The sequence below is a fragment of the Aquila chrysaetos genome, chromosome 16 (assembly GCF_900496995.4).
Source record: "Aquila chrysaetos chrysaetos chromosome 16, bAquChr1.4, whole genome shotgun sequence".
Taxonomy (NCBI): domain Eukaryota; kingdom Metazoa; phylum Chordata; class Aves; order Accipitriformes; family Accipitridae; genus Aquila; species Aquila chrysaetos.
The window spans coordinates 24,626,522-24,652,961 of NC_044019.1; the positions used below are offsets into that span (position 1 = coordinate 24,626,522).

At 37.3% G+C, this 26,440-nt stretch overlaps 1 protein-coding gene across 7 annotated transcripts in view; it reads right to left on the minus strand.

Moving 5' to 3' along the window:
- Positions 1 to 26,440, minus strand: part of GAS2 (growth arrest specific 2) — a 98,833-nt gene that overhangs the window by 40,120 nt on the left and 32,273 nt on the right. For all 7 annotated transcript variants that reach the window (XM_030039759.2, XM_030039757.2, XM_030039762.2 and 4 more), the window contains exons 4-7: positions 19,902 to 20,043; positions 9,639 to 9,702; positions 4,776 to 4,920; positions 1,330 to 1,437 (exon numbers count right to left, since the gene is read on the minus strand). In XM_030039759.2, the coding sequence (XP_029895619.1) occupies positions 1,330 to 1,437; positions 4,776 to 4,920; positions 9,639 to 9,702; positions 19,902 to 20,043 (459 nt within the window). The remainder of the gene's footprint in view (positions 1 to 1,329; positions 1,438 to 4,775; positions 4,921 to 9,638; positions 9,703 to 19,901; positions 20,044 to 26,440) is intronic.

Below are 26,440 nucleotides of genomic sequence, written 5' to 3' on the forward strand. Positions count from 1 at the left end.
TATTGTTATTTGAAATTAAAATCAAAAGGAAGAAAACATAAGTGTTAAACTCTGCTAGATTACTGGAATCTTTGGTTAATGATCATTACCTTCTTCAAAGCTGTTTGAAGCTAGTAACAAAACTAGTACCTAAAAATACTGCAGAATTAAAAAAAAAAGTCTCACTGGCTACAAAACAGAAAAAGCTATTAATCCTCAAACTATCTGTGACAAATCCTGTATTTCTTCTTCCTTCTGAACTATTACTGAGTTAATTGGGAGTTCTCAATCCCTATTCAGCACAGTACTTAAACATGTTCTCAACTTTATACACATGAGAAAACCTAAATCCTTATCTAAATTTGACTTCATTGTAAGTTAAGCATAAGTTTATGACAGAACAAGCACTCTGGTGTTTTGTTGAACTAGGAACTTGATTTCTACAGATGGGAAAAAGTCCCTCTGACTTCTTTTGCTCTCGCAAGTGCTAAATCCTCGCTTCCATCAGGTCACTGTTGTGTGCCTTTAGCAAAATATGGATAACAGTTATTTGAGAGCAAGAGCTATCATTTTGTCAAGTCATTACTCAAGGATAATACATGTGGAGAGGAAAATGGAAAATGGAAAGAAGCATAGCATGAATCAGATTCTTAACCTACTACTACAGAATAACATGATTAGTGTATTTTCATTATTATTACCATAAGCATATATAGAGAAGATTAAAAGGATCAAAATTAAGTTTGGATAGTATATTGGTGCTAAATTCAGCCAGATACTAATGCTAGCAAATATTTATATTAACGATTAACTTTGTGCTATGGGAGTTAATATACTACATACAAAGTCCGAAATACAACACCGGGTTTGGAAATATCTGTTAATCAAATGAAGTACTATGTAAATTAATGCTTTACTCACCCTACTTAAGCAATATGTCTTAGTCATGACTTGGCAATTCAACGACCATGAGGTCTTTCATCTGTTTCCTGGCCCGTCAAATAGTATCAGTCAAAACAAAGTGGGAGAAAGGCTGCTTTAATGCAGTGGATGTTCTTTCAAACCAAACTGAGAGGAAGTCAGCATCTCCATTTGTGAAGACTTTTGGTTGCCATTGATCAAAGACAGAGAAAATTCAATGACTCAAATTTAGAAGGATCTACCACACACTAACAATTCCTTGGGTCAGTTAATCCACTGTAGTTTATTTATTCCCTGACAACGTCATAAAAATGAGTCAGTGCTGGTTAATAAGAAAATATTTTCTCCTGTTAATCAGTGATATCATTTGCAAAGTGGAAGGTAGCAGATACTAATAATTCACTACAAAATAAAAAATGAAATCTTTACCCTAATAAAGAGGATCTTCTCTCCAACTCTGTATCTTCCTTGTGAAAGACGCTCCACACAGAACTTATTAGGGCATTTACAAGGAGGATCTTCAGAAATGTGTTTAACCTGAAAAACACGGAAGTTATTAATAGAAACTGTTTAAAATGACATGTGTAGCAAAACATTCAAGGCGACATTTGCCATAACATGACATCGCTGACCTAATCTTCATTGATGATATTTTCTTAGTTTTTCTTAATTTTCTTAATATTTCTGTAGTCCCAGACTACGGTGCTTCCAATATCAAGAACGATTTTACAGCTGTGATGAGGTAACAATAGAGACAAATGTCACACAGTTCAGCGTAAAATTTGCACTGTTTAACTGAAGTGAAACAGTTTGTTAATTTCAGTTCAGCATCAGACTTTTGTAGATGTGTTCTCAGTATTTTATGGTGAATCAGCGCAACTGTCAAAGTGCAAATATAGCTGACGGGCAAAATGAAGATGTCATAACGATGTATTTTCCCTTCTAAATAAATACAATAAATACAAAGCATCTTGCTTATCAATGTAAGGCCCTGCCCAATACCTTCACTTGACACTTTCAAATAGTGCACTAACGTCTTAAAAAAAGTGTACAGAGAATACTGTGACATAATCACAAATCTATGCCAAGATGCTTCCCAGTACTGCTAACTACCCTTTGATGATCTCCAACCGAGGGCATTAGTGCAATCAGCAGTAATTGAAAGTGGCCTCAAGAGTACTCTACTCCATCATTGCCAACAATAAGGGCTGAGAAAATACAGATGAAAACTACGTTCCTGCTTTTTATCAGCTGCATCAGCTTGACTTCAGCCTCTTGTGAAAACTTGGCCTTGCATGTGCTACCAAAGGCATTAATGCTTAGTAAAAGTATATTTTGTACTCTTCAGTGATCTGAAAGTAACAATGCCAAAAGAGCAGATCTGGTTGAGAAACTCTTATTTGACATTCAAATCACACTGCTGTATAGGAACAGCAATAACAAGTGCAGCATTTTCATATACTGCAGTTTTCTTGGATGAATGCTGACATAGTATGTCAGTGTCAAACAATACAAGATGCCAGGGGACCTTCCTAGAGGTTTTGTCCACTTCAAATAATATTCCAAAGACCTCTTCAAATACAGTTAGTAAACCAAGGCCTGTAAAAAAGGTCTGAGGTCTGGGAAAGGATATTTTTTGAATAGCTAACAAATTAAAGTCATAAACTGTTTCAGAAAAAAAAAAATATCAGTGCAAAGCTATGGCACTTTCATAGGTGTTGTGGTTATCTTGAATAAATCAACAGGAAAGGCTTCTGAAGTACAACAAATGCTTTTCAGATGTGCTTTTAGAATAAAGTTATGGTATGTTAAATAAACCAGGAAGGAAATTAAAAGTTAATGAATTATTGTTTCTATATTAGAGTAGGGAGCAAAAATGCTTTTGAAAGTAGCCCTGTTGACCTATTTAAAGGCTTTCCAATTATTTCTGAAATTGTTCAATGTTGTTACCTGAGTAACTTTATTACTTTGTGGAATATTTTTTTTTATAATCATTCTTAGCTTAGCTGTTTTTTTTTTTTTATCAGGGCATGATATCTTTGTGAAAAATTTCATTTTAAAATAACACTTGGCAGAGGAAATCCACATGTATTTTACACACACAAAGTGTTTCTCAGGTATCAGATGAGTTGTCCTCAGTTTGAAAGTACAATCACTGAATTATTTTAAGATTAATTATTCCAGCGATTTTTATCAACATGGGTGAGCGTTAGCCTCCATTTCTGGATAGTCAGTGTACGATAGGAATAACTTATATGAAGTCAGTGGTTGACGACTTAAATCCAAGTTCGGGCTGCTGAGGATGCAAAAAGTGCATTCCTGTATCTCTTGCAATGTGGTACCAAGACTGGGATTGTGCTTAGAGGACTATTTGGCAATGGCACTCTGAATGCTGCCCGATAATCAATGATTTCTGACATAATATCCTATGGCATTCATCACCTCTGGAGACACTCTTGAAATTCGAAGCTGACAATGGATAGCGTGAACTATGCCTTAACAGCTGCATCTACCGGGGTTCATCTAAGCAAGCAAAAACCCAGAGTAGCCAGACCTAACGGGTTCAAGGTTGTTTTGAACTGTGTAAGCAAAATAGAGCCATCTTTGGCCTGTGGAGAATGAAAGCCAACAGATTTATACTGGTGTAAAGCAGAGGATAATGAGACCTTCACTGCTGATCCTGCTGTTGAGGCTTCCATTACCTTACTATCCCAAAGGACACCGAAGTATTATTGAGTGGAATTTGGAAATCAAATAAGGAAGCAGAGGGAAGAATTATATCCTATTTTATTTTGTGTCTGGACTATATGAGCACTGCTGCTATTTTATGGTGTGAGTGTCTGGGGCAGTGCGGGTCAGGAATCTAGCTGGATGAATTCCATTCTGTTTCTATCCCTACTGCTTTCTAAATTAAAGGAGGTGGTTGGAGACAACCTTCATACTCTCTGTTCTGTTCCTACAAGATACGCAGTCACCACCCTCCTTCTACACACAACTGTTCTTTCTCAATTCTGTTGAAACATAAGTGAGTGCTTTTGCAAAGTTAAGGAAGAAATACAAAACGTAAAAAATGTTAAATGTAATTATTTGCATCAAATAGTACAAAGTATTTCAATAAAATGAACAAACATTATATTCCATCTGCTCTTTGTAACAAAAAAGTGGCACATGGATTTTTCAAGAAGTGCTTTGTAACTCCCAGGTGGCACATCTACCTTGTAATACAGCAGTTACTATAGTAACTGCTTCTTTTTATAGAATATATTTGTACTTTTCAAGTTTAACCTCTTCATGGTCTCAGAATGTGTCCTTTTAATCTGATTCCAGCTGTTTCAAATGAACCCCTCTGGGGTTTGCAACAGAGAAACAAACACTACAGTATAGTGCAAAGAGTTTAATGAAATTCAAAGAAAGATACTTTCTTTCTAACAACAAGGAAAAAAATGCTTTTTTTTTTTTACCACGTGAGAAATATGCAGAACAGCAGCATAAAAATTAGGGCAAGATAACTTAGAAGTGTTCGTTAACATTCTGTACAAGTCATTATGGGCCAAATCTCCTAGTCTTGACTCAGTCCTTTCTCAGACAAAACACCAAGTGGGAGTTGATGAATAAGAAGTGAACAGAAAAAGAAAACGGAGTAATAAGAAGGGAACTTGGCCCTAAGCACAAAGCTAGACTAAACTGCAGATCTCCTACACAGCATGACATTTTTTCCGAACTTCAGGCATAAATAATTGTGGTCAAAAATAAACTAACCCTATCAGTCTGCTAATCTTTAAAATACAGTGAGATGTTAAACTCGGGCTTCTGTGTGCTTTGCAAGTGCATACCAGAATGGGTCAGATAGGAAGAAGCTTCCTCCCACAACTTACAGCATCATCCAACAGTTTCCCTGTGCTCTTTTTCCCAGGAGACTTTGTTGGTGACGGTGAAGGAGATGGAAGCGGGGCTGAAAGTGTTTCCTCTTGTTCAATCTCTTTTTCCAACTTTATTAATCCAGGAGGCTCCACCCCAAACCTTTCGGAAACATGCAAACAAGTTACTAGTCCTTATAAAGCATTACATACATTAAAACAAAGCGGTGGAAAGAATTCATACTTTCTGTATTGCACTATTGTGCAATAATAGAATGCTACATACATTAGCAAACATGTATAAAATATATCAATCATTTCTGCTATCATTCCAAATTAATACAAAAATGTAGTTTAGATGTAATGTCTCAGTTGATCAAATTTACAGGAAATACAGGGGTTTTTTTCAACTTCTCTGTCTGATAACATATGTTCATGAATGACTAACTTATTAACAACACTAGGCCTCAAAAAATGCTATACCATGTAAGACAGATTCAAGCTCAGTGCATTCGCCTTTTTTTTTTTTTTCTCCTCTTTCTTTTTTTTTTCTCCACACAACATCCTTTCAAATTACAGGACAACTTGCATTTTGTGTTAGTATTTTTCAAAGAAATCCAGATGAAAAGGGATTAAAGGTTATCCTGGTCTCAACTATTGCACTGAATTTATAGATAAACAAATTGAGACATGGCCAATATTTTTCAGAAGTGGCTAAAGGTTTTTCCAACTGATTTTTGACAGCAGATCTTCTGTTTACAGTGGCAAAACACTTGTAGCTCCAACTAAAACAAAATACATGCAACTTGGGCATGCAGCATCTCAAACACAGCACTTGGAGAGCAAGGCTCTTTAAAACAATGCCTGCTTTTGAAAGCTTTATGGCAAGTGATTAAGTCAGTATCTCACAGCAAGCAGCAGAGCTTGGACAGATGTCAGAAGTCGAAAAGCCCATCCCATTTTCCTAATCACCAATAATTCCCCTCTGTTTTTTTTTCTTTGCCAACACTGAACAAAACCCAGAAAAACAGAAAGATTTCCTTTTTCAGAGAAGGACTTCAGCTTGGAAAAGTTATCATGCCAGGTAGGCTTCTCATAGCAAACTACTTGCATAAATGAAAACATATTTTCTTCTGTAGTAGAAAAGTCCATAGCCAGATGCAGAACTATGCTGACTTACCTAGGTAAAGATCTGGACGCTAAAATATTGAGCAGTAACAAATATATAACGAAAATCTAAGCTAAATACCGTAATAACGTTAAAAGTGCACTGAGAAAGGGCATAAGCACATATACTATCTTTTGTGGGTTTCTGATAACTTTTAATTTAGTCACACTGCTGCCTGGTAAATTAACATGAAGAAAACAAAGAACCAAATCTGTGCTTGTATTGGCTTTTAACTGGTGCAGTCTGCCTAATGAAAAGTCAGCCAACATTGAAGCAAGCACTTATATACAATCCATTTACTTCCTGTCTGTCTGCAGATGCCGACAGGCTGTAAATCATTAAATTCCCACTGGGCTCTAAGCCTACACCTGCATGCAGCCTTACTCATCAAATAAAACTCTTCCACCCTAAGCAATGCTGCTTCTTTGCTTCTACCGCTTTTCATAATCTCCAGTTTTTGTCATTGTGACAGATTTTTAAAGTTCTCTGTACTTCCAGTATGCTGAATTCCTCCGGCGATGAGTTGAAAAATAAAACCAATGAACAAACAAACATACGCTCATTTTTTTTCCACATATTGTATCAACCTGAAGCAAAGTTGCTGGAAAGCTGAAATGGTAAAACCCACATCTTTTCTGGGAGGGGTAGAGGTGCAAATTCTGTTCTGGAAGGTATGCTGAGAATTTCCTTTTCTGCTCTTTTCTAGCCTTCCTTCTCGTAACTACAAATGAAGCAGCATTGGACTGTAACATGATCTCCAATAGACTTCTTAGAGCACCACTTCCCATTTTTACCAAGGAAAAGTTGAATACAATAGCAGAAAGATCTTGAAATTGCTCAACAGTAATTTCCAAAGACCTCTGGGTTTTGTTTAACCCCCCCAGAGTTTAATAGTTACCCAAGAACTTCATTCTTTCTATAGAAAAGATAATTTAGCTGTTTTCCATTGTATAATCTCTCACTTTAAAATACCTGGGGAGAATGTTGGACCTGTGCAACCCACTGCAATAGCCCTGTGTATTGTCAATGCTCAGTTTCATCCTGTAGGACACTTCCCTCTCGTAAACGTTCTCGCTCGACCCACGTGATATCTGCCGGTGCATACAATGGCCCATTTTAGCTATTGAAATTTCACAGATTACCTCAGAATTTTGTTTTCATAAACAACTGAAATCCAGGATAGTTTATCAGGCAATTCTATTTTTATTAGTACCTGGGCTTTGAACTGCCACTCTTTGAGCCAAGTGGTCACACCAGTTTTCCACTCACTGTGTAGTCCATCCATCCAGTCCATCTCTCTCTAATTTGGCTAAAAGGACACTATGAGAGAATACGCTAAACGCATTGCTAAAGCATAGGTAAATTATCACCTATCTCCCCTCATCCACAGAGTATCAGCTGAATGGGTTCAAGTTTAGCTGAACAGAGCTCAGTTCTATCTCCTCCTCAAACAATCCCCATTCCCGCTCACTTGTGTCTCAACCCCAAGCCTATTTTCATTAAGAAGGCAGGCCTAGGTTGATTTATAGGAGTTATAGACCCTAAGACTAACAGTAATCTAGCTGGGCAAAGCGTGCTAAGAGCTGGCTCCTCGTGATGAATAAGCTACTTTGAACACATCTTTGTGCTTCCAAAACAGAAAAGGAAGAAAAAAAGAAGTTATTCAGTGTCTCTTACTCTTTTCATTCTTTAAAAACATAATCAGGCACCTTTTCAAAGATCTCTGCAGCTCCTGTTCTGGAAAGCAGACCCCTAAGATTGTCAACAGACCCAGTTCGCTTTACAAAGCAAGCGTTCATCTGACTTCCCTCCTATATAAAGCAGCGCGACAACAACGGCAGTTCAATGTGCTCTTTCTTATGCTTTATGGAGGCAACTATCTATTCTCCTTTTTCCATATAGTTCTATTTTACCACAGCTCAGGCGAAAGTGGCATCACTTATTTGCTTTGCAATTATGTTAACCGGATGTTCCCCTTCAACAGTTTTTGTGCACCTTGGAAACTTACAAGGTTATAAATGGGGTTTTGTTTGTTTTCAAAGAGATATTAGAGCAGGAACAAGTAGACAGACATATGTTATTTGACCCCTAAGCTATAAACAAAAATAAAATACAGTAACATAAACATATAGAAAATACATTAATGATATATGGTAATATACATGTATTATAAATAAAAAATAAAAGTATTTTAAAGGCGAAGGGATAGATATGCATAATAAATGAAAACATGGTTCATTTATTGGTTCAGTATTTGTTTTCATGCCTGGAACAGAGAACATCTGAGACACGGAAGCTTAGGACAAAAGACAAACATGAAGGATAAGATTCTATCTTAATGCCCTTGTAGATCTGTTGAGAAATCAAATCTTGTTGCAAAATGAGATTAATCTAACTCAAACAACTTTAGCAGAATCCAACGCTGCCTAACCACTGACCTGCATTCTCTGAGGAAGCCAGATACCATCAAGTAATCAAGCTGAGGCAGACATTTCTGACAGCTATGCCCTGGGTATAGGGTCTTTGGATGCTGGAAGGTCTGTCTCCAAGCTGGGGTTCTTAAAACCACAGTTTGTTTGCTCAGGTAAATTAAGACTCCTGAAAATCAATTTCATTGAGCACCTACAGATCAGAATACCTTCTTATTCATGGAAAGTTAAATTAATTTTTTTTTTTTTTTTTTACCATGTTGGACTGAATCCAAGTTTTACAGGTAAAAAAATTTCTGCAAACTGGAAATAAACTCTTTTTCTGGCCAATACTGTTCCTATGCAAGATTCCACTGACAGCGAGGGCTTTTCTGAAACTTGACCAGGAGACAAATTTCTAGTTAAGCACCTTCCCAAGTGAGTTGCATTCACAAAATAGGTATACCCGTAATGCAATTATAACATGAAAACACTAGTTCTTAAGCTATTAATAAACAGGGGTCTCCTTCGCATTGACTGTAACCACAAAGAAGTCTTCTGAAATTAATGAAACTATCTGAATAGCAAGGCACTCCAATTTGATACATATGGATGAATGCGACTGCAATTTACATCAAGACTGGCAAGCAGCACTGCTCTTCATACATTTTGTAGCAAATCTTATGTGCTATGCTGGTTAAATCTGCATCTGCAAAAAGGGAAAAATCACATTCTAATTACTGTCATTTTGATTGTCTAGTAAAAGTCACTGTTGTCTTGACATCAAAGATAATGCTACAATGTATTGAAGGTCCAGCCTGGCTAGAATCATCTGACAGAGATAGAACACAGACTGTTAACTCAATTCTCGTATTGCTTCTGTTGGTGAAAACCAGAGCTAAGTTTATTTAAACAGATAGGAGTCAGTGTTGCTCAGATCAGATTTAGGTCATGTGAAGATCAATTTATTATCAGTAAAGTTAATGAAATCTCAGTTGTTTATAGAGAGATCTGACTGTTAGAAAGAGAAACAGCTCAAAGCTTTAGAAAAAAATTCTCAACTCTTTCCCCTCCTAATACGAGGATAGCCAACAAATACCTTCATTGAGGTGATGGTACAGAGATTTCATTGTATTTGTTAACAACTGCCCACAAGATATTCTTGAGTGACATCAAGACAAGCATTCTCCTTGAACCTAATGAGCATAAAATTTCGCTTGAGATGTGCTGATTCAGCCAGTCTCTCAATAGCCAGTGCTGTCAAGAATGTAAATATTTCTTCATTCTTTAAATATTTTCACCTACCTTGCTGCAATCCTTCCAAGTTCCAGCAAACAAAGGCACACTTCTCTTGGCTGCTTGTGGAGAACTGGAAAAGCAAAATGAAGATGGAAAACATTTATAAATAAAAGCTATTTTAAAGATCTTAGTGATGAATGGAACCTAATCATCAACATCTGTAACTCTTGACTCAGATAAAACTTGGTTTTCTTTGGCTTGCAGTGGAGTTTTACTGGAATAAAAGGATGGGATTGAGGAGTGGTTCTCAAAGTGCAGACGATTTAGCAAGTTTCCATTTAGTTATCCTTTAGTTCCTTTGAAAATACCATTCTAAATCTAAATCACTGAGTAATTATTTGGGCTATTTGATAACCTGCAAGCAGTTCATGACTACATAAAAATAATCAAGAGCTCTGGCAGAACACTAAAATTAGTAGAATGTCAAAAATAACAACATTAAAGTGATACTTTTCTTTCTACAAACTAAGAGAATTCCTATCCTTTAGATCACTATTTTTCTTAGCCTATTTAAATCCCCCAAATAATAAAATTGCATTAGCAAATATATGTCTCATTATAAATTTGGTCCTGAATTTGTTATATATATAGTCTTAAAGCAAATATGAAACTAGAATACTTTATGAATTCAGCTCATCATAGAAAAAAAAAACCCAACCAAAACCTTTTTCTTCTGTATATATACACACATACATGCAAGTTTTCATGCCTGATTCCACACAAGACCTGTAGTTTTTAACCTTCAGAAGCAGCTGTAACACAGCATGAACTTGTCATTAAGAAATACCACCATAATCCAAGACAATTCTTTTTTTTTTCCCCCCAACAATTCAAATAGGTAATGTTCTGTAGAGAAGTCCAGCAAAATACATAAGCAAAATCCAAAAACAATAAATGAGGAAAGGCCTCATATGGCTGCTTGCGTAATCAACTCCCTTTAAGTCCAAAACAAAGAAAGGAAAAAAAGCAGAAAAAAGCAAAAAGGAATTATGAGTACATTGTCATCTTCTCTCCAGAAATACCTATTGCAGTAAAAGCCTCATGTTGTGGATAGAATTCAGGTTTTAGAAATTTCCACAATAATCGAAAGATCTGTACCTTATTCTTCAGACTGAATTGACACACACACACAAAAATTTGTGTGAATATTTGTATAAATCAGAAGGAAAGAAACAGCAACAAAATTGATGTGTTTTTAGTGAGTTAAGGTCAAAACATCTGCTGTATAAACATTTTGGTTATCTAAAGACTCACCTAACTCAAATGCATGAAGAAAAAAATACCATACCTGAAAAAGATATTTCAATGTCTAGTTAAAGCTCTGAAAGTCATTACTTTGTCCTATACTGTATGTATGAGACCCAGAACGGGAATCCAGAGACTTAAACATCTCTAAATAACTAACGCCCTGGGGCTGATCTTCAGCTTCTGCAACTTCAACTTCCAACTCCACTGACTTGAATAAATGTATGGTAAGTTGAGCGAGTTGAATGCTTATCCCAGTATCTTTTACTAGCGTATATGTAGCACTTCAAGATGTATGCATTCTTCCTCTCTAATCTCATCCAAATATATTTCCAGAAGTGAAACTGCAGAGCATGAAAACTTAAATGGCACTGCACTAGGAAAAGTATTTTTATCCTTCAGCCATCTGTTATTAAGATTATGAAAGATGCAGACTTGGACATTCAGCTATTCTCAATATTCCTCCTTGCCACAACACAGTAATTTGATGAAACATTTAAAAATACTGACTACTAGTAAAGGTAAAGTGTTACATTCATGACCCTAGAAATGTATTCTGCTGCTTTGGTTTTAAACCAGTTGGGACTGCTCCAAAATAAAACTTGATTTTAAGAAATAAGGCATTCCCCCAAAATATAAATGCAATAAACCGGTTTTGGAATAGTCAAAGGGAGTCCAATATTTCTGAATTGCATTTCACACATATGCACATCTGAATGACTTTGGAAAGGAGGAGAAAAAGAGAGGCTCAATATTATTTGCAAAATGATCCATAAAGAGAACTGAAAGAGGATTTGATTAAGAAAGGCAAAATGTTTTTCTGTCAATACTTAAAGCTCTTCTACCCAAACAAAATTCAAAGTTCTTTAGCAAATCTGACTCAACATAGTCTAGACACATTTCATGCATTTCACATCGAACAACGTGACACAGTGAAATCATTGTTAGAGGATGAAGAGCTGTGCAGGCAATAACCAACCACAAAAACAAACATCTGGTCATCTGATAAGACAGTGACACAGCATTTCTAACAAGAAAATGTTAGCATTCCTGAGGACTATACCAGCATATGTATTCGGGAACTTCAGAGACAAACAAATGTTATTTTGTATACTCCAGTACCCACTGGAAATAATTTAGATTCTCAACCCAAAATTTTCATTTTTTTCCAAAAGCACAGCTGTTTAATGGGCTACCACCTTGCAAGAGACTGGTCAGGAGTTACAGCAAAAGCCAGAGAGACACAAGACTGCATTTCCCCAGCTATCTTGGTCCCAAATGTTCAGTATAACCTTGGGCAAGCAAATAAGAGCATTGTCTTTCGGAACAAGTAGCACTTGCCAGTGCCTTCATTTCAAAGTACTTATTTTGAGATACTTTTTGTCTGGTGCTATTCTACAATAACTGAAAAAACTCAGTATTTACAGTCACTTTCAAAAGGCTGTCTCCTAAGCTTTTTGAAAAAAGCTACCTTCACACTTTTTTCCATCTACAGAACAGAAGAGAAACATTTCTTACACTTCCATTCTTAGTTTTACTTATAGGAGTTGAGGTAATCAGCATTTTCGAAGCACTTCAAGACATCTGATAGAAGAGATGGCAAAAACTATTTCAGAGGCACTACGCAGCATCAAAATCACTTATTTCATTATTTAAAATAAGTATGCCACTAAAAAAGAAAATTTGTACAAGTCCTCATAATTCACATTTAAATTCTCATTGCACTGTAATTTAAATTCCCATTTAAATTCTAACTGTACTGCAGTTCATGGCTAACTACACTACATACACGTACACAATTTTATAAACAGGTAATTATATATATACATATATGGTAATAACTAGTATCATTTGAGGACTAGAGGTAATTCATTCTGAAGCGACTGGTTACGAGCTCAGGTTGAAATGTAACACCTGTACCCATGGTATTCTGCTGTACCTGTAGGAACTAAATCTACCACTTTCTGAATTACTATAAATATATATTGAGTTGCATTTCAGTAATAGGCACCCCCTCAACTTTTTGACCTGACTAATTACTTAATCCCAGATATCCTATATGGCAAGCAGACATTTGCAATGTAACACATTTTGTGTAACTGTAGCAATTTATATGCAGTTAGACAGGGTAAGTACTGGAAGCGAAAAAATGATTTCAAGATACCATCTTCATTCTATCTACAGCTGCATACACAATTCACTGCACATCATTTAAAGTCTACAGTAAGCAATTCATTTCCACAACTGTGCTACTGTATGCTGTGAAGAATTCAAAGAAAAAGCAAAAATGAAGATTTCTCTAACACTTCTATGAGGTAAGTACTATTATTATCCCCATCTTATACATGGAATTAAGGTATAGGTATTAGATAAAAAAAAAAAGCACACTTTTCTAGGTGCTATTCTGAAATACTTACTGCCTGATCTCCAGGGTACTGTTGAGTTTCCTAATCCTACATTTTGTATGAAATCAAAGCCAACACAACTAGCGATCCCATTACAAAGTCTGATACGGATCCTCCCGCTTGCATGTGGGAGCTACGTGATAGAGCCATAGTCACTTCTTCTGACGCCATTCAGTAGCAACATCAAAATACTATCCTTCAGCATCTTGCATCGTTCTCCAAACGTCTTCAGATTTTTGCAACAAATGAGGCATGTGAGGAGAAAATAACATACCAATAAGAGTTTCTTTCACGTCACGAACCTTACCATACCAAGACGTTGGCAGAGCAAGGTCCGTCCTAAAGAGAACACAGCTCTTTTAAGGAAAAGATAGCCCATGACCGCATGAAAAGTCAGTAGGTGTATCATAACTCTTAAATAGTTTAACTAATGTAGAACAGCCAGCCTTAATTATAGCCCAAGTACTTCACTTTGTGTGATTAATACAATTTTTATATGCAATTTCCTGTAATTTTTCAAGCTTTCATATAGGGAAGAAAACGATATTCCTGGAGAATCATTGGCCAGTCCTCCCCTATCAAACATTAGCAAGGTGAACCACCCAAGTAGGTGACTATAAGCAAGTAGCAATTTGTAAATGTAGAAAACACATATGCTACACAGATCTACTGCATAAGATGAATGGAAACATCCACCTTGCCAGAGAATCTCGCTGATGATATCTGCTTGACAAGAAAGCAATGTGAAGATTTAGAAAGAGTACATACAAGTCCAGCTTATTTTAGGCATCCTGACAGTTACAGACCCTTTTGCTTTTCATCTCATTAATGTCAAATCCTTCTTATCTGCTGTCATCATTGCCTGCATCTTTTCAAGCTACTTGAAGCCACTCTTTTTTAACAATACATCCTTTTCAACCCCTAGCAAGCTTTTATGCCTGCTCATCCCTGGCTATAACTTCTGTCCCCGCACCGATTCCATCTTGTTGCTGCCCCTTTCTCCTTTTACAGGTCCTCCTCTCCTGATCACTCACCCCTTGTTCTCCTTCCTTATACTTCATTTCTTTCCTACCTACTGTTCACCACATTTCGGCATCCTTCACTGCTTCCTTCCCCAGTGCCTGGATGCTCCCAGGAGAAGCAGAGAGAGCCGAGGAAGAACAGCCTCTGGTTTCAGTGCTGACCAGACCCTGGGGCTGTGAGGAGACAGAACACACCCCGCACATGGAGACCATGTGTTTGCTGAGCACATTTAAACCGGAGAGTGTTCACAATAACAAATGTGAGGGTTTTGTTTTGTTTGTGGTGTGGGGGGGTTTTTTGGTTTGTTTTGTTTGTTTTTTTAAATTAGCAGAATGCCCAACCGTGATACAGGAACAAGCTTCTTGCACCCCCCTGCCAAGTTTCAAGCTTTGGCTCCTAACGCTTTTATAAACCATTTTTAGTGGAGTCAGTTTTTCTTCTAAACATAAACTTTTGGGTTTTTTAAAGATCTCAGGCATAGCTGAATCAAAAAAGCGAACATGATTCCTGCTTCTAAAGGATTTTTAGCTCACTAGAAGCAAAGAAATTTTCCAAAGGGATTTAGTATTTATTATCATAGGCTTCCAACTGCCATCAGAATTCACACGTGTAGGGAAAGTTTTTCAAAAGGTTGATCCTTTGATCCTTCTTCTTATTGTCTTTCACTTTCTCCTTTAATACTTTTTCTTCTGATCCTAAAGTACTCTTTTTTTTTTTTCCACATTGCTTTGACAACACTTACTCTGTTCAATTAATCCCAAACATATCCTTGCTTCTGCGTCAGAGTTACGCTATGACACACTTAAATCAAGGAGTTGTGTTTTCCCACACCCCATTTCAGCACTATCACTTATGGAAGTCTGAAAACAATTAAGATTTCAAACACAGCAGATCTACGGATAGTAAAGAATTAATCTAAAATGAATATGCAGATCATCTAAACACTAATAATTTACTGGAATTCATTAATTTAAGATGCTAATCCAACGGTAAAAACACAAGTGTCCAGGATGCTTCTATAGTCCTCAAAATGAGACATATTCAACAATATTATGAGTTGTTTAGTAAAATGTTGTGAAAGACGAGACAAAGTCTTATTCTGATGCAACTACTTGTAAAATTTAACATGCTGTTACAAGCTGTAAATGGGTCACTGTGAAAGAATGGTCAAAATACTTCCATCTTGTAATATCAAATTAGATAAAACTGGAGTATTCATTTAAAAAAAAATCATCTGCCCCTATGCATAAAATCTTTTTAAGGAATCAACATTTTAGTGGTTTTTTTAAAAACAACTTAAAAACAACAACATTAGAATAGGGATCAGAGGTGTTTGTGTTTGAGTCTATCATTTCCACAAAAATACTAAATGCTTTTGTTTAGGGAACCTGTCCATTAAACCCTAATCAATAAGTTGCATCAGAAGAAGTCCATGTCACATAGTGTGTGTACATACGCACAGTTACAGAATATACAAGCACAAAACATTAATACAACAGTATCATCCAACAGCTCCCAAAACAAACGACACACATTAGCATGCTGGCACACTTGGTGGCAAACCCTTTTCTTGCCGTGTAGACTCTTTATCATAGAAGAGATGCAGAATATTCGTTGGTTCCAAATCCTATAATCATCCAACAACACTATGTTACCGACAAAGAGTTCATAACTTATGCTTTAAGTTCACTTAACTAAAGCAATCATAGAAAATCTTACCATTCTTACTATTTGCCCAAGAAGAGTTTTCTTCAAGTATTACACTCCTCAGGCTTGAGCACCATAATTACAAATATCTCCATCTAGAATGCTTCCTTAAATTGAATTATCATAGCTGTGTGGATCTGCTGCCCTAAAACCTACAGCGAGGAACTTACAAAATATACCTATCATGGGAACAGAGGAGTTACAGACTGTATTACTTTTCTCAGACTGCAAAGAGTTAGTGCATCATGTTCCAAGTCCTAGACATGGGGCAAATTTTGACCTCCGATACATCTAAGAACCCCATTCAAAGACAGAATATCTCAAGATTTGCCCAGATGATGAAAGTTTGGACTTTGGATCATAATTTTTGGTATCAAGAAAGCTAATTCCTTCTCCCTTAAATACGCTAACTATAAAAATAACAATTATGAAAAGCACGCTAAATTGGTCAATGAGTGCAGGGAGCATGCGGGGTCTCCCTCTATTTTGCAGCATTCAAGATTATCCCTACATACTGTGTTGCTATATTTGTTACAGATGCTAATGTCTTTCTTGCAGCTCATACAACAGGTACACCATCCACCTTTTCTTTGCAAAGGCATTAACTCTGAGACTTCCCTGCTGCGTCTCTGCGTTAAGATAAGTTCAAAGGACAAAATACATACAGACCACCACCCGTCAACCCTGGCTGTATTATAAATCTTTACAGAAAACTACATTTCCAATTTGTATTTTAAACTATGTTAAAGTGTCAGAACACTCAGCAAGACAACATACATCATATTATAGACTACTAACTACAAGTTAGTAGTACAAGTGCATTGTTTTCAAACTTTTGAGCTCTGTACTGATCTCTTTCAAGGATCTATAAAGTAACTCTACTGATTAGAAGGCATAATCGTATCTACCAGCATAACAAACACCACTTTTTTTTTTCCCTTCTATTTATTTTGAAGAAAAACTTTGATTCTGTCTCCTTGTTTAACTCAGCTGAATAGCCCAAATCCAGCAAAACATTTGAACCCACAGTTAACTTTAAATAATTAAATGAATTACTAAATCAGTCCACAAGTGATGGACAAGGACACAAAGTGACACAAGTAGGTCTACTCACCTGCTTGTCTGGTTCAACCCTAGAATGTTAACGCTTTGCAGAACCAAGCCTCTAGGAACAGTCAAAATTCCCATTACCATCACTTGCCTGCAAGCTCCTCAGGCATGGACTGCACCTATCTGCTACAGTGTCTGTTTGACACAGTTCCATTTCAGTGAGGAATACCTTTATGTGACTGCAATCTGAGTGCTAAAAAAGTGGGAGCGTTGGATGCATTTGTGTGCAGTTAAACTTGCATGATTTCAAAGACTTCAGAATTCATCAGGATGAGAATATATTTTGAAGTAATGAGAAATAATAGCATTTAATAATTTCTTAGCTAGTATATATCTAATTTTGCTGATCTCTGAATAGGCTTGGGACTTTTAAAAAAAAAAATCAGTAATGACATAAATCCATCATTCAAACATTTCAGCGCAATAAATCTTCAAAATTACTCTTATAATGTTAGAATACAAATTTGGCAGAAAAAGGCCTCAGGAATGTTTTATATGAAGAAAATATTGCTATGTGCATGTAATTAAATAATACTGTATTTGCATACCATAAAGCAGGCAAAATAGATTAAAAAAGGAGGATAAAAATCAAGTCAATTAAGAACATTAACACAGTAAGGTTCCTCAATGTAGACCGAAAACAGTTGCTTTATCACTAGCCATTTACACATCAATACAGCTTACTAGCCGGGGGGGAAACACAAGAAAACACAAAAACCTCTGTAACCATAATTTCACCACAATTATTTGTTATCAAAAATACAGCAGAATTCCATGAGGCAGTGCAAACACTTAGATGTCAGTCACACATGTTTCTCACCACTTTGAACAGAACCTTTGATATCACTTACCTTTGCTGAATTTTTTATTTCCCGTGCAGTGGAGAAGTGATTTGTGGGAGAGAGAGGAACATAAAAGCTTTAGATTGGTAAATTTTTATGATTCATCATTATTTCTAATGCATTAGAAAAACCTCAACTGAAATCAAAACTTTTAAGAGTTCTAGCTCAAACCAAGGGAGAACAGTAGCTTCTATTTTAATCTTTTTTAGAAATAGCATGGTCACTATTCCCTTCTCAAGTTCAGAAAAATAGGTCAAAATATTATCAATTCCTAATCCTATTTCCAGCACCATACGTCTTTTCAGCAAGTATATTCTATAAACACTAACACTCAGAGAAGGAAAACAACAGAACCTAGTTTTCACTCAGTGAAGAAAACCAGTTGCTAATCAAACAAATCTAATACAGCACAGGTTTGCACACTGTGTATTTGGGCATATTTCACTTCAGTTTTCCGAGAGAGGAAGTCATCTTGAACATCAACTTTCCAAGTGCATTTGCACTCAGTGTTATACTGCGGCAGGCCAAGCACTGTATATGTGTAAAAATTAACTTATCCAGGGAATGTTGGCGTTTCGGCTATGCCAATTCCATCTCTAAACAAGATCTGGTTTCTTAACAATGCAAGAGAAAATTCCTTATAAACATGCTCTCAATTATCCAATTAACCTATTATTGGAACAACGGTAAACCGCTGGGCTTACCATAGCTGTACAAAGTCTAAATTCATTTAAGTGTTGGATTAACCACAGGTTCTTCTGTTTATCTCAGACATTGGAGGTCTGTGCCTCCTTCCTTCTTGCGTTTGCAAGTTTCTTTGTCCCAGGCAATTTACCTTCCACGTGATTTACCACGTCCAATAAAAATTTCATCTTGAGGATTGAACTAATAAAACAGAGACAGTACATATATCCTCCTTACTATTTGTCACCTTTGTGATACTAATTTCTTCTCTGCCACACATTTTCTCCTGGAGATATAAAACAATTTAATTTATTTAAAAAAAAAAAAACTCACAGGATAACAGAACAGACAAATGAAAAAAAATCGCTTCAGAAATAGTTGTGCTAGAAGAGCAAGACTGTAAAAGGGGAATAGATCAGTTGCAACACAGATAAGAACTTCAGCTGTGCAGTCAAGGTCTTTTGAGCAACAGAACAAAGAAGCCTCTTGATTCAGTACAGTGTGTTCATTTGTCTTCCAGAGAAACTGAGCTGTCTGTCATCACAACTGCTTTACACTTTTATCTGAGTTCGGATAACAAACAAACATTTGGTTCTCTTCATTTCATGATATTTGGCTCAAAAACTCTTGAGGTAAGATTCCAAAGTTTACCTTTGAAGAGAGAAGACTTAAAATAATGAAGAATATGTAGTATCAGAACAGTGATTTCCTAAGTAGTCCAATTCTTTTGATGGAACACCCTGAAGCACTAGTGTTGGATAATTTTTGTCCAGAGCTGCACAAGGGAATCAGCTGGAAAAAAGGTCAGTATAGGACACAGAGAAAAATTTTCTATTTCCTTGCCTCCTGCACAACCCATTGCATTTGCACGAATAGCTAAATGTCTGCAGCCAAAACTGAGCATGCACTTGTATCCTGCTCTCCCAAAACAGAAAAGCACCACCTTATACATCGAACTACGGAAAAGCATTCCATGATTAAAAAAGCGTGTGTAAGGTGAAAAATCATCTGTGTGTAAGAAATCATAGCAAGATTCTTGCCTCATTTAAGCTTCTCTTAAAAATGACTTAAATTAATTTTAAAAGATGTGTACTTTATTTGTTCATGCTTCAGATAAGGGGCAGAATTAACACAGTCAGACACAGGTCAAGTTTGAAGTCAGGACCTATTAAGAGAGCAATTCTGTCTTTCAAGGCAAAATGCAAGAGAAAAGTTATTTAAAATTACCAACTACTATATAAATAAATACATACCCAAACCTTCTGACTCAAACAGGCAGGTATCATCCACCCCTACATCTCTGCACCAGGATAGGAAATTTGCTGTGTTGTCCCGTGCAAAAAAAGACCCTGAAGGAGCATTGGCTTTGCATGGAATCTTCCGTACTGGTAAGGTCTGAAAAACAGAAGTTCTCTATTGAAATAAATGATACATGCTAGCATAATACTTAAGTATTATGAAATCAATATGCAGGTTTTGCATAGACGGGTGACTGCCACCAACATATTTCCTTGTCCGTTAAAGAATTCCAAGCAAACAAGACCGAGAAGGGAATTTAGCAGCATGAAGTTGTCACCCATTGTCACTTTTGAAAAGGCTTTTCAAAAGCATCATGGTAGGCTACACAATGGGAAGTTCAGAGCTGAATCAATATTAGCAACTTCTTAGAAATATTAGCAACTAGAGTTTTGGGATTTAACATTTGTTCCAGTTCACTGAATTAAAAAAAAAAAAAAAAGAAAAAAAAAAGTAAAAATTGTAAAGACAGACTTTAAACTTGGAACTGAACCTTCCCAAAATTAATGGTGAATTAGTTTCAGATCTACGTTAGGCGGGAATCATAGTGTAAAGCAATAGGTCTTGAGACCTAAAGACCATAGACACTTGAGAAAGGCCACTGTCTCCCACTTAACAACACATGGAAACCCCCTATCCACAACACAGAGGTGTAATCTAGTAGCTACAAGATCAAGGTCTAACAGAGCCAGGCTCTCATTGTACCAGAGTAGTTCCATTTACACGACTTTGGTATCAGAGGAGATGCTACTGATACAGTATATCAATATCTGAACCGAACAGAGTAATTACCACAGCAAGCTTTTTGCTTGTATTGGTACATTTATTGAGACACGTACAAAGAATACTTTAGCATTTAGTTCTCATTTAAGGTTTCCTTTCCTCAAATGAAAAATAGCCGTCATTCACGGCAAAATGTAGAAAGAATGAAATATTGTTGCTATGTACCTTTAGAAATCTAAACCATGGAGGAATTCAGACCCCATGTCGATCTGAATGTACTGCTTTTCTAATGCTGATTTATGAAAGATTTGCTTCTGTTCTGGAGCCTGTAGTTAATGGCAAGTGAGCTAAGAGGTAGAAAACTGAAAGTGGTGTCTCTACTAGTTCCTAGATCTATGTCCAAAATTCTGGTTTTAACAGTCCAAAATAATTCTTGGAAATGTGGAGAGGGAAAAAAAAGACACAGGAATAGGCTTCCCCTTACAACAGCTGCTGGTAGTATACTAATGTCAGTATTTAAAGACAGTTTAGAAAGAGTTTCTATATCATAGAACAGTTTGGGTTGGAAGCGACCTTAAACATCATCCAGTTCCAACCCCCCTGCCATGGACAGGGACACCTTCCACTAGACCAGGCTGCTCAAAGCCCCATCCAGCCTGGCCTTGAACACTGCCAGGGATGGGGCATCCACAGCTTCTATGGGAAACCTGTTTGTTCCAGTGCATCACCACCCTCGCGTTAGACATATGATAGCAGCAGTGTAATTGCAGAATACATCTACATGCACAGAACTACTCACGTCTATATACCTGATAAACCAAATAAACTGCTAATAGAATGGCTACAGGAATAAACACCATTCTACTTATTTCATCAATACGTCAATGGGAGCTTATAAATTGTATTAGACATACACACATGCCTTATAAATGTTTAGACCTCTTCTTCAGATCACCATCTAGCTCTCACTCCTCCGTGATTCTTATTCCAATTGCACTATTTTACATTCCCTTGTTTTCCAAAAATTATGCTTATGTTTCAAAATATTTGCAAGGAAATATTTTTACTTTTCTATATCGTATTAGCAGAAAACACTGACCAGTTTTACATGATATTTTAAAGAAAAATCCAAGTAAACCTTGTGTCACAGATACCACCACATCACCTCCTGGACCATCCTGAACAAGGGACAGGAAGGAGGAAGAAAGTAGGACAGCTATTCACTAAATTCAGAATAAATAAAAATCAGTGAAACCTGAATTCTTCCAAGGGGCTCTAAATATGGAACAACCTTACAGATCAGAGCACGAGGAAGTGTTAACCATTATTTTAAATCCCTTTCCATTCTTCGGCCTGGGGGAGGGGAGAGCGGGCTGTGCTCAGTTCCTCACAGACCAGGGCTGCTTTTTCTTGTCTTTTTATAAAAAAAAAAAATAATAAAAAAAAAAAGCTGTTAGCCCTAGACACATTTCTAGACTAGCACCCTTTTCACATCACACTGATTTCTTCAAAGAAACAATGAGTATCTGTACCCTGAGGCAAATACTCATTAGACTCTACACACTGCTTCACACGTTGAATTTCCCCTTGTGACTTACAGCCTTAAGAAAGAAGTAATGCAGCATTTGTTCATCTCTGCCCCCCACTCCTTTCTCAGGAGATTTTAATTGGGCAAGTCTAATAGTCTTAAAAGAGCACCCACTTCTGTTAAAAGGAGTCACACAAAATTCTCTGGCAGCCTGCTGGAGGAAGGTCAACTAGTCCAGTCTGCATTTGGAGAAAAGCTGTCAAAACAAGCCTTTTGTTTCATTATTTTCTACTAAAATCTTACACAAAACATTGCAAAAACCTTAGAGAGGTTTCTTCTTCAAAGTAATCTCCACAGCAAAGGTCTAACCTGACCTTACTTCCTCCAGTGCAGAAGAGGAACAAGCAGCGTGGCCAGGGATGTTCGACTGGCTAACAGCAGCGTGAAGCGAGACGGGAAACAGGCAGGGAGCAGCAAGAGTTGGGCTGCTCCATCAGGGGAGATAACCCAAAAGCCAAGGATGACCCCAGCACAGGCAGCCGCAGCTCTCACTGGCAACAGTGCAGTCCCGCAGCAGCCAATTAAGGCAGTGCTGGTGATATAACCATCTGTCCTGTGACAAGAAGAGGTGATAAGGCAGGTCTAGTGTCTGCCCAGGAAGACAAGTCAGAAAACAGCAGAAGACAAGGCTGGACGCGAGGCTACAGCAGAAGCTGAGGCTCCAGCCACGAAGCCCAGGCAGCACGAAGCAAGGCTGGAGATGGTCTGTGCACGGCGCGGCTCAGGCAAGAAGCGGGCCTGAGGTCAAAGGGACCTCCTGGGCCACGGGCAGAGAGCGCAGGTTGGGGTCCCAGGTGAGGCTGGTCACGACTATTACGGTATTTTGGTTCCCTCAGGTCCTGACAGCAACTGTTCCGTGGTTTTTAGTGTTTCAGTGGAAACAGTCCCTTCGGGAATACATAGCTAGTTTATAATCAACTCTATCTTGTCAGTAGATTCAGAGAGGTGCCATTTCATAACACTGCATCTTAATCTAATTACATAAAACATCCGCTGTACATGCAACATACTGGATCACATTCTCACAGAACCAAATTACCAGCAGCTACAAATTGGTTTAACACCATTCAAATCCAACAGAATGAAATTCTTTTCCCATAATACCTCTGCTTGGACTAGAGTATCTGAAGTGATACCTGGATGTTGAACCAACTGAGTTAACAGGTCAACCTAAGGAGACCAGAAAATTATATCTGCCAAAACTAAACTACACTCTTTGGAATTTTTGAATGATCACGTCCAATTTAGAGCACAAATCATGGATGACCTTATAATGGATTAGCAGCACTGTGACAGGAACAAGATGACAAGAAGCCAGCTCCAGTATTCCTGGCACTCGCAGACTTGTGCACAAGCTACTTCAGAGAGCATGGAAAGGAGATAAAGCTACGGTTACTTTTCGCCTGAAAGCAGACCTGCAGTGTCAAATCTTGTCACCTCCCAGTTCACTCTTCAGTTCTCATATCTGGATTTTCCAGAGAGCCTATATGTTATTTTGCTCTCAGGCTCTCCTTTGCAGAAAACTAGCAAGTCTTCTCCAAGACAAAAAACTGTTTATAACCCCACAAACAGCTCAGAAGGGCATTACAGGTGAAATCATACCAGGTTTGTTTCCTTCCACTCAGTTCTCCAATTCCAGCCCAGGGGATTCTGTGCCTTTAAACTACTTTGTCCTGCCGCTTCCCCTGATAACCAGCCTATACTCTTTCATGTCGTGCTAAGGGTATTAAACACTGTTCTGGAAGTCTGTGATAAAAGCCTCATATTATTTCAGGAAATTTGAACTAGGAAGAAACCACAAAAAAAAAGAAATATTGTGCTATATGGCTGGTGGCTGCCATCTGGCAATCAGATGAGACTTGGGCCCAAGTGTGGGCACAACCAATCTGCTCTACTCGGTCCTGAGCCCACGGGGCAGGACCGACTCTGCAGCACTGGTCCTGGAGACCAGGAGCTGCTCCTCGGCACGGATGCCCTCGGCAGTACAAAAGCAGCTAGAAGCGAGGAGATAGCCAGAAGAACCTGCACTACCTTTCTTTTAAGGGGCTATTGGGAAGGCATTGCAATGCCTGGCAGGAATGCAGAAAACTCTAGTTTTCCCCTGGGTCGCTGCTGCTCCCCAGTACTAACAACACATGAATAAATCTGGTTCTAAATATTTTATGTCTTCTGATTTAGGTAGATCGTAATGACTGAATATAGAAATGCTTTCAAGAAAAGCAATTCAGAACAGATGGTTTATGTGTCAGAAATCTATGCAGTTAAGAGTCAGCAAATAAACCATCTAAAACTCCATGTACGTAACGGAATATCCATAAATTACGCTTCTATACCTTGACAACTAAGACAGATCTTTAAATACATCAGTCAACCTAGCTTCACTGCGAAGCTTAGACATTCATGGAGCTTGCAATATTTCTTTTATAATTATAAAGATTACAGCATCTTTTAGAAGTACATTTTGGTAGTAAAAGCTACCAACAGCAAATAGTAAGAGCCTAGGCACAGAACTATCCCACTTAACTAATCAAACTTGTGATATTTTCTAGTTTCATAGTGACAGAAAAGATATCTGATTAATGGATGCCCTAAACAACTCAGAAGTGACAAACACGCAAATGTAAAAACAAGGCATGTCCTGGACTACAGAAGGAAAAAAACCTACATCATTGAAGGAAAAAAAGAAAAAAAAAGCTTTAAGTCATTTTATGGAACAAATACTATGCAGATAAATATCCCTGGCATCACATGATGTCACTAAAATGTAGCATTCTATATTTCATCCCATTTCCCACAATATTAGGGTCTTGCTGAAGAGAACAGCAAAAAACCCTCCTCTCCATTCAACAATAGCACAATCAGGTTTACCACAGAAGTCATAGGGAAATACTGTTATTTTCTTATCACCTAATAAATTTCCCTACCACCTTTTAAACAGAAGTCTACTTTTTAAATATTTCCAAAACTGTCACTGTAATGTTCAACCTAATACGCATGAAAGCTCTTATTTAAGAAAGGTTTCATGCACAAATATTTTTTACTGATTTGTATAAATGGCCTGACTATCTCAAAAGTGCTTTCTAACAGATCATTCTGAAGTAATTAGGTTTCCATATGGTAAAAGTGACTTTTGTTGACATAGTATAGTATAACCGCAGTTGCTTTGAAACAGCAGTGGCCGCAATTACTCCTATCAAATATCATGAAAACAATTCCCCAGTTACACTCCTTTTACAATCTTGTCTTGTTGATGTGCATGCATGTGGTTTAATGCAGGATGTGAAAGTGTGAGTGAAACATATGATGCAATCCTGGAAAAATGCTGTCAGGTTCACTTCTAAACCCAAAAGGGACTGTCTTACACCGATGCTCTGAAATCACATGGAAAAATGTATTTCTTGTACTGTTTTTTCCAAAATGAGGGTCCACAAATACATGTTCAAAACACCATTTTTTTAACAGCAGACTTAAGCCATATTTTGAAGATTCCTAATCGTACTTCCCTCTTTGAATAGGTGATTTCACAACTTTTTGAACTGTCACTCGCACGTGAATAAAAGGAAAAAGATTAGCAATTTTGTTTGTTATGGAAGAGGATTACAGTCAGCTAGGCACTCATAGGAAAAATTTGCTTTTATCGCCTGATGACCTACATTAACCAAAATAAGAGGAAAAGTTACACTGTGAAGACTTCAGTATCTGACTGCAGCAGTGTTTCTCATGTGGTTCTTTAGTGTTACGTAACCATAAATTCCCACTGAAATGTGAGTATATCAGCTAGGCAGAACACGTATCTGTTTCAGAACTTTTTACAATTTTGCCTTTAACTTTGCTACCGGCCACAGAACTATTCTTTTCCTTCTTAAATTCTTCCCTCATTTTGCTCAGGTATTCGTAGAAAAGCCTCCCTCCCCCTTATAAAATCTGGATTAGTTCATTAGGATAGGGAATACAAAAGAGAAGTTCTGCCACAATCTCCTTTGTCAATGTGATTGCGCTCCTTGTCTTTTATCAATTTGTTAAACATACATGAACTGAAGCTCAGAGCTACAGGAACTTACTCTTACTAAGCTGTTATAATTCACCTTACCACAGAGTGACAATACCCCTAGCCAACCATCACTTATTCAGTTGCTATTCTTAATTCTTCAGGAACTCAAACCTAAAATATTTCGGATTCCATTT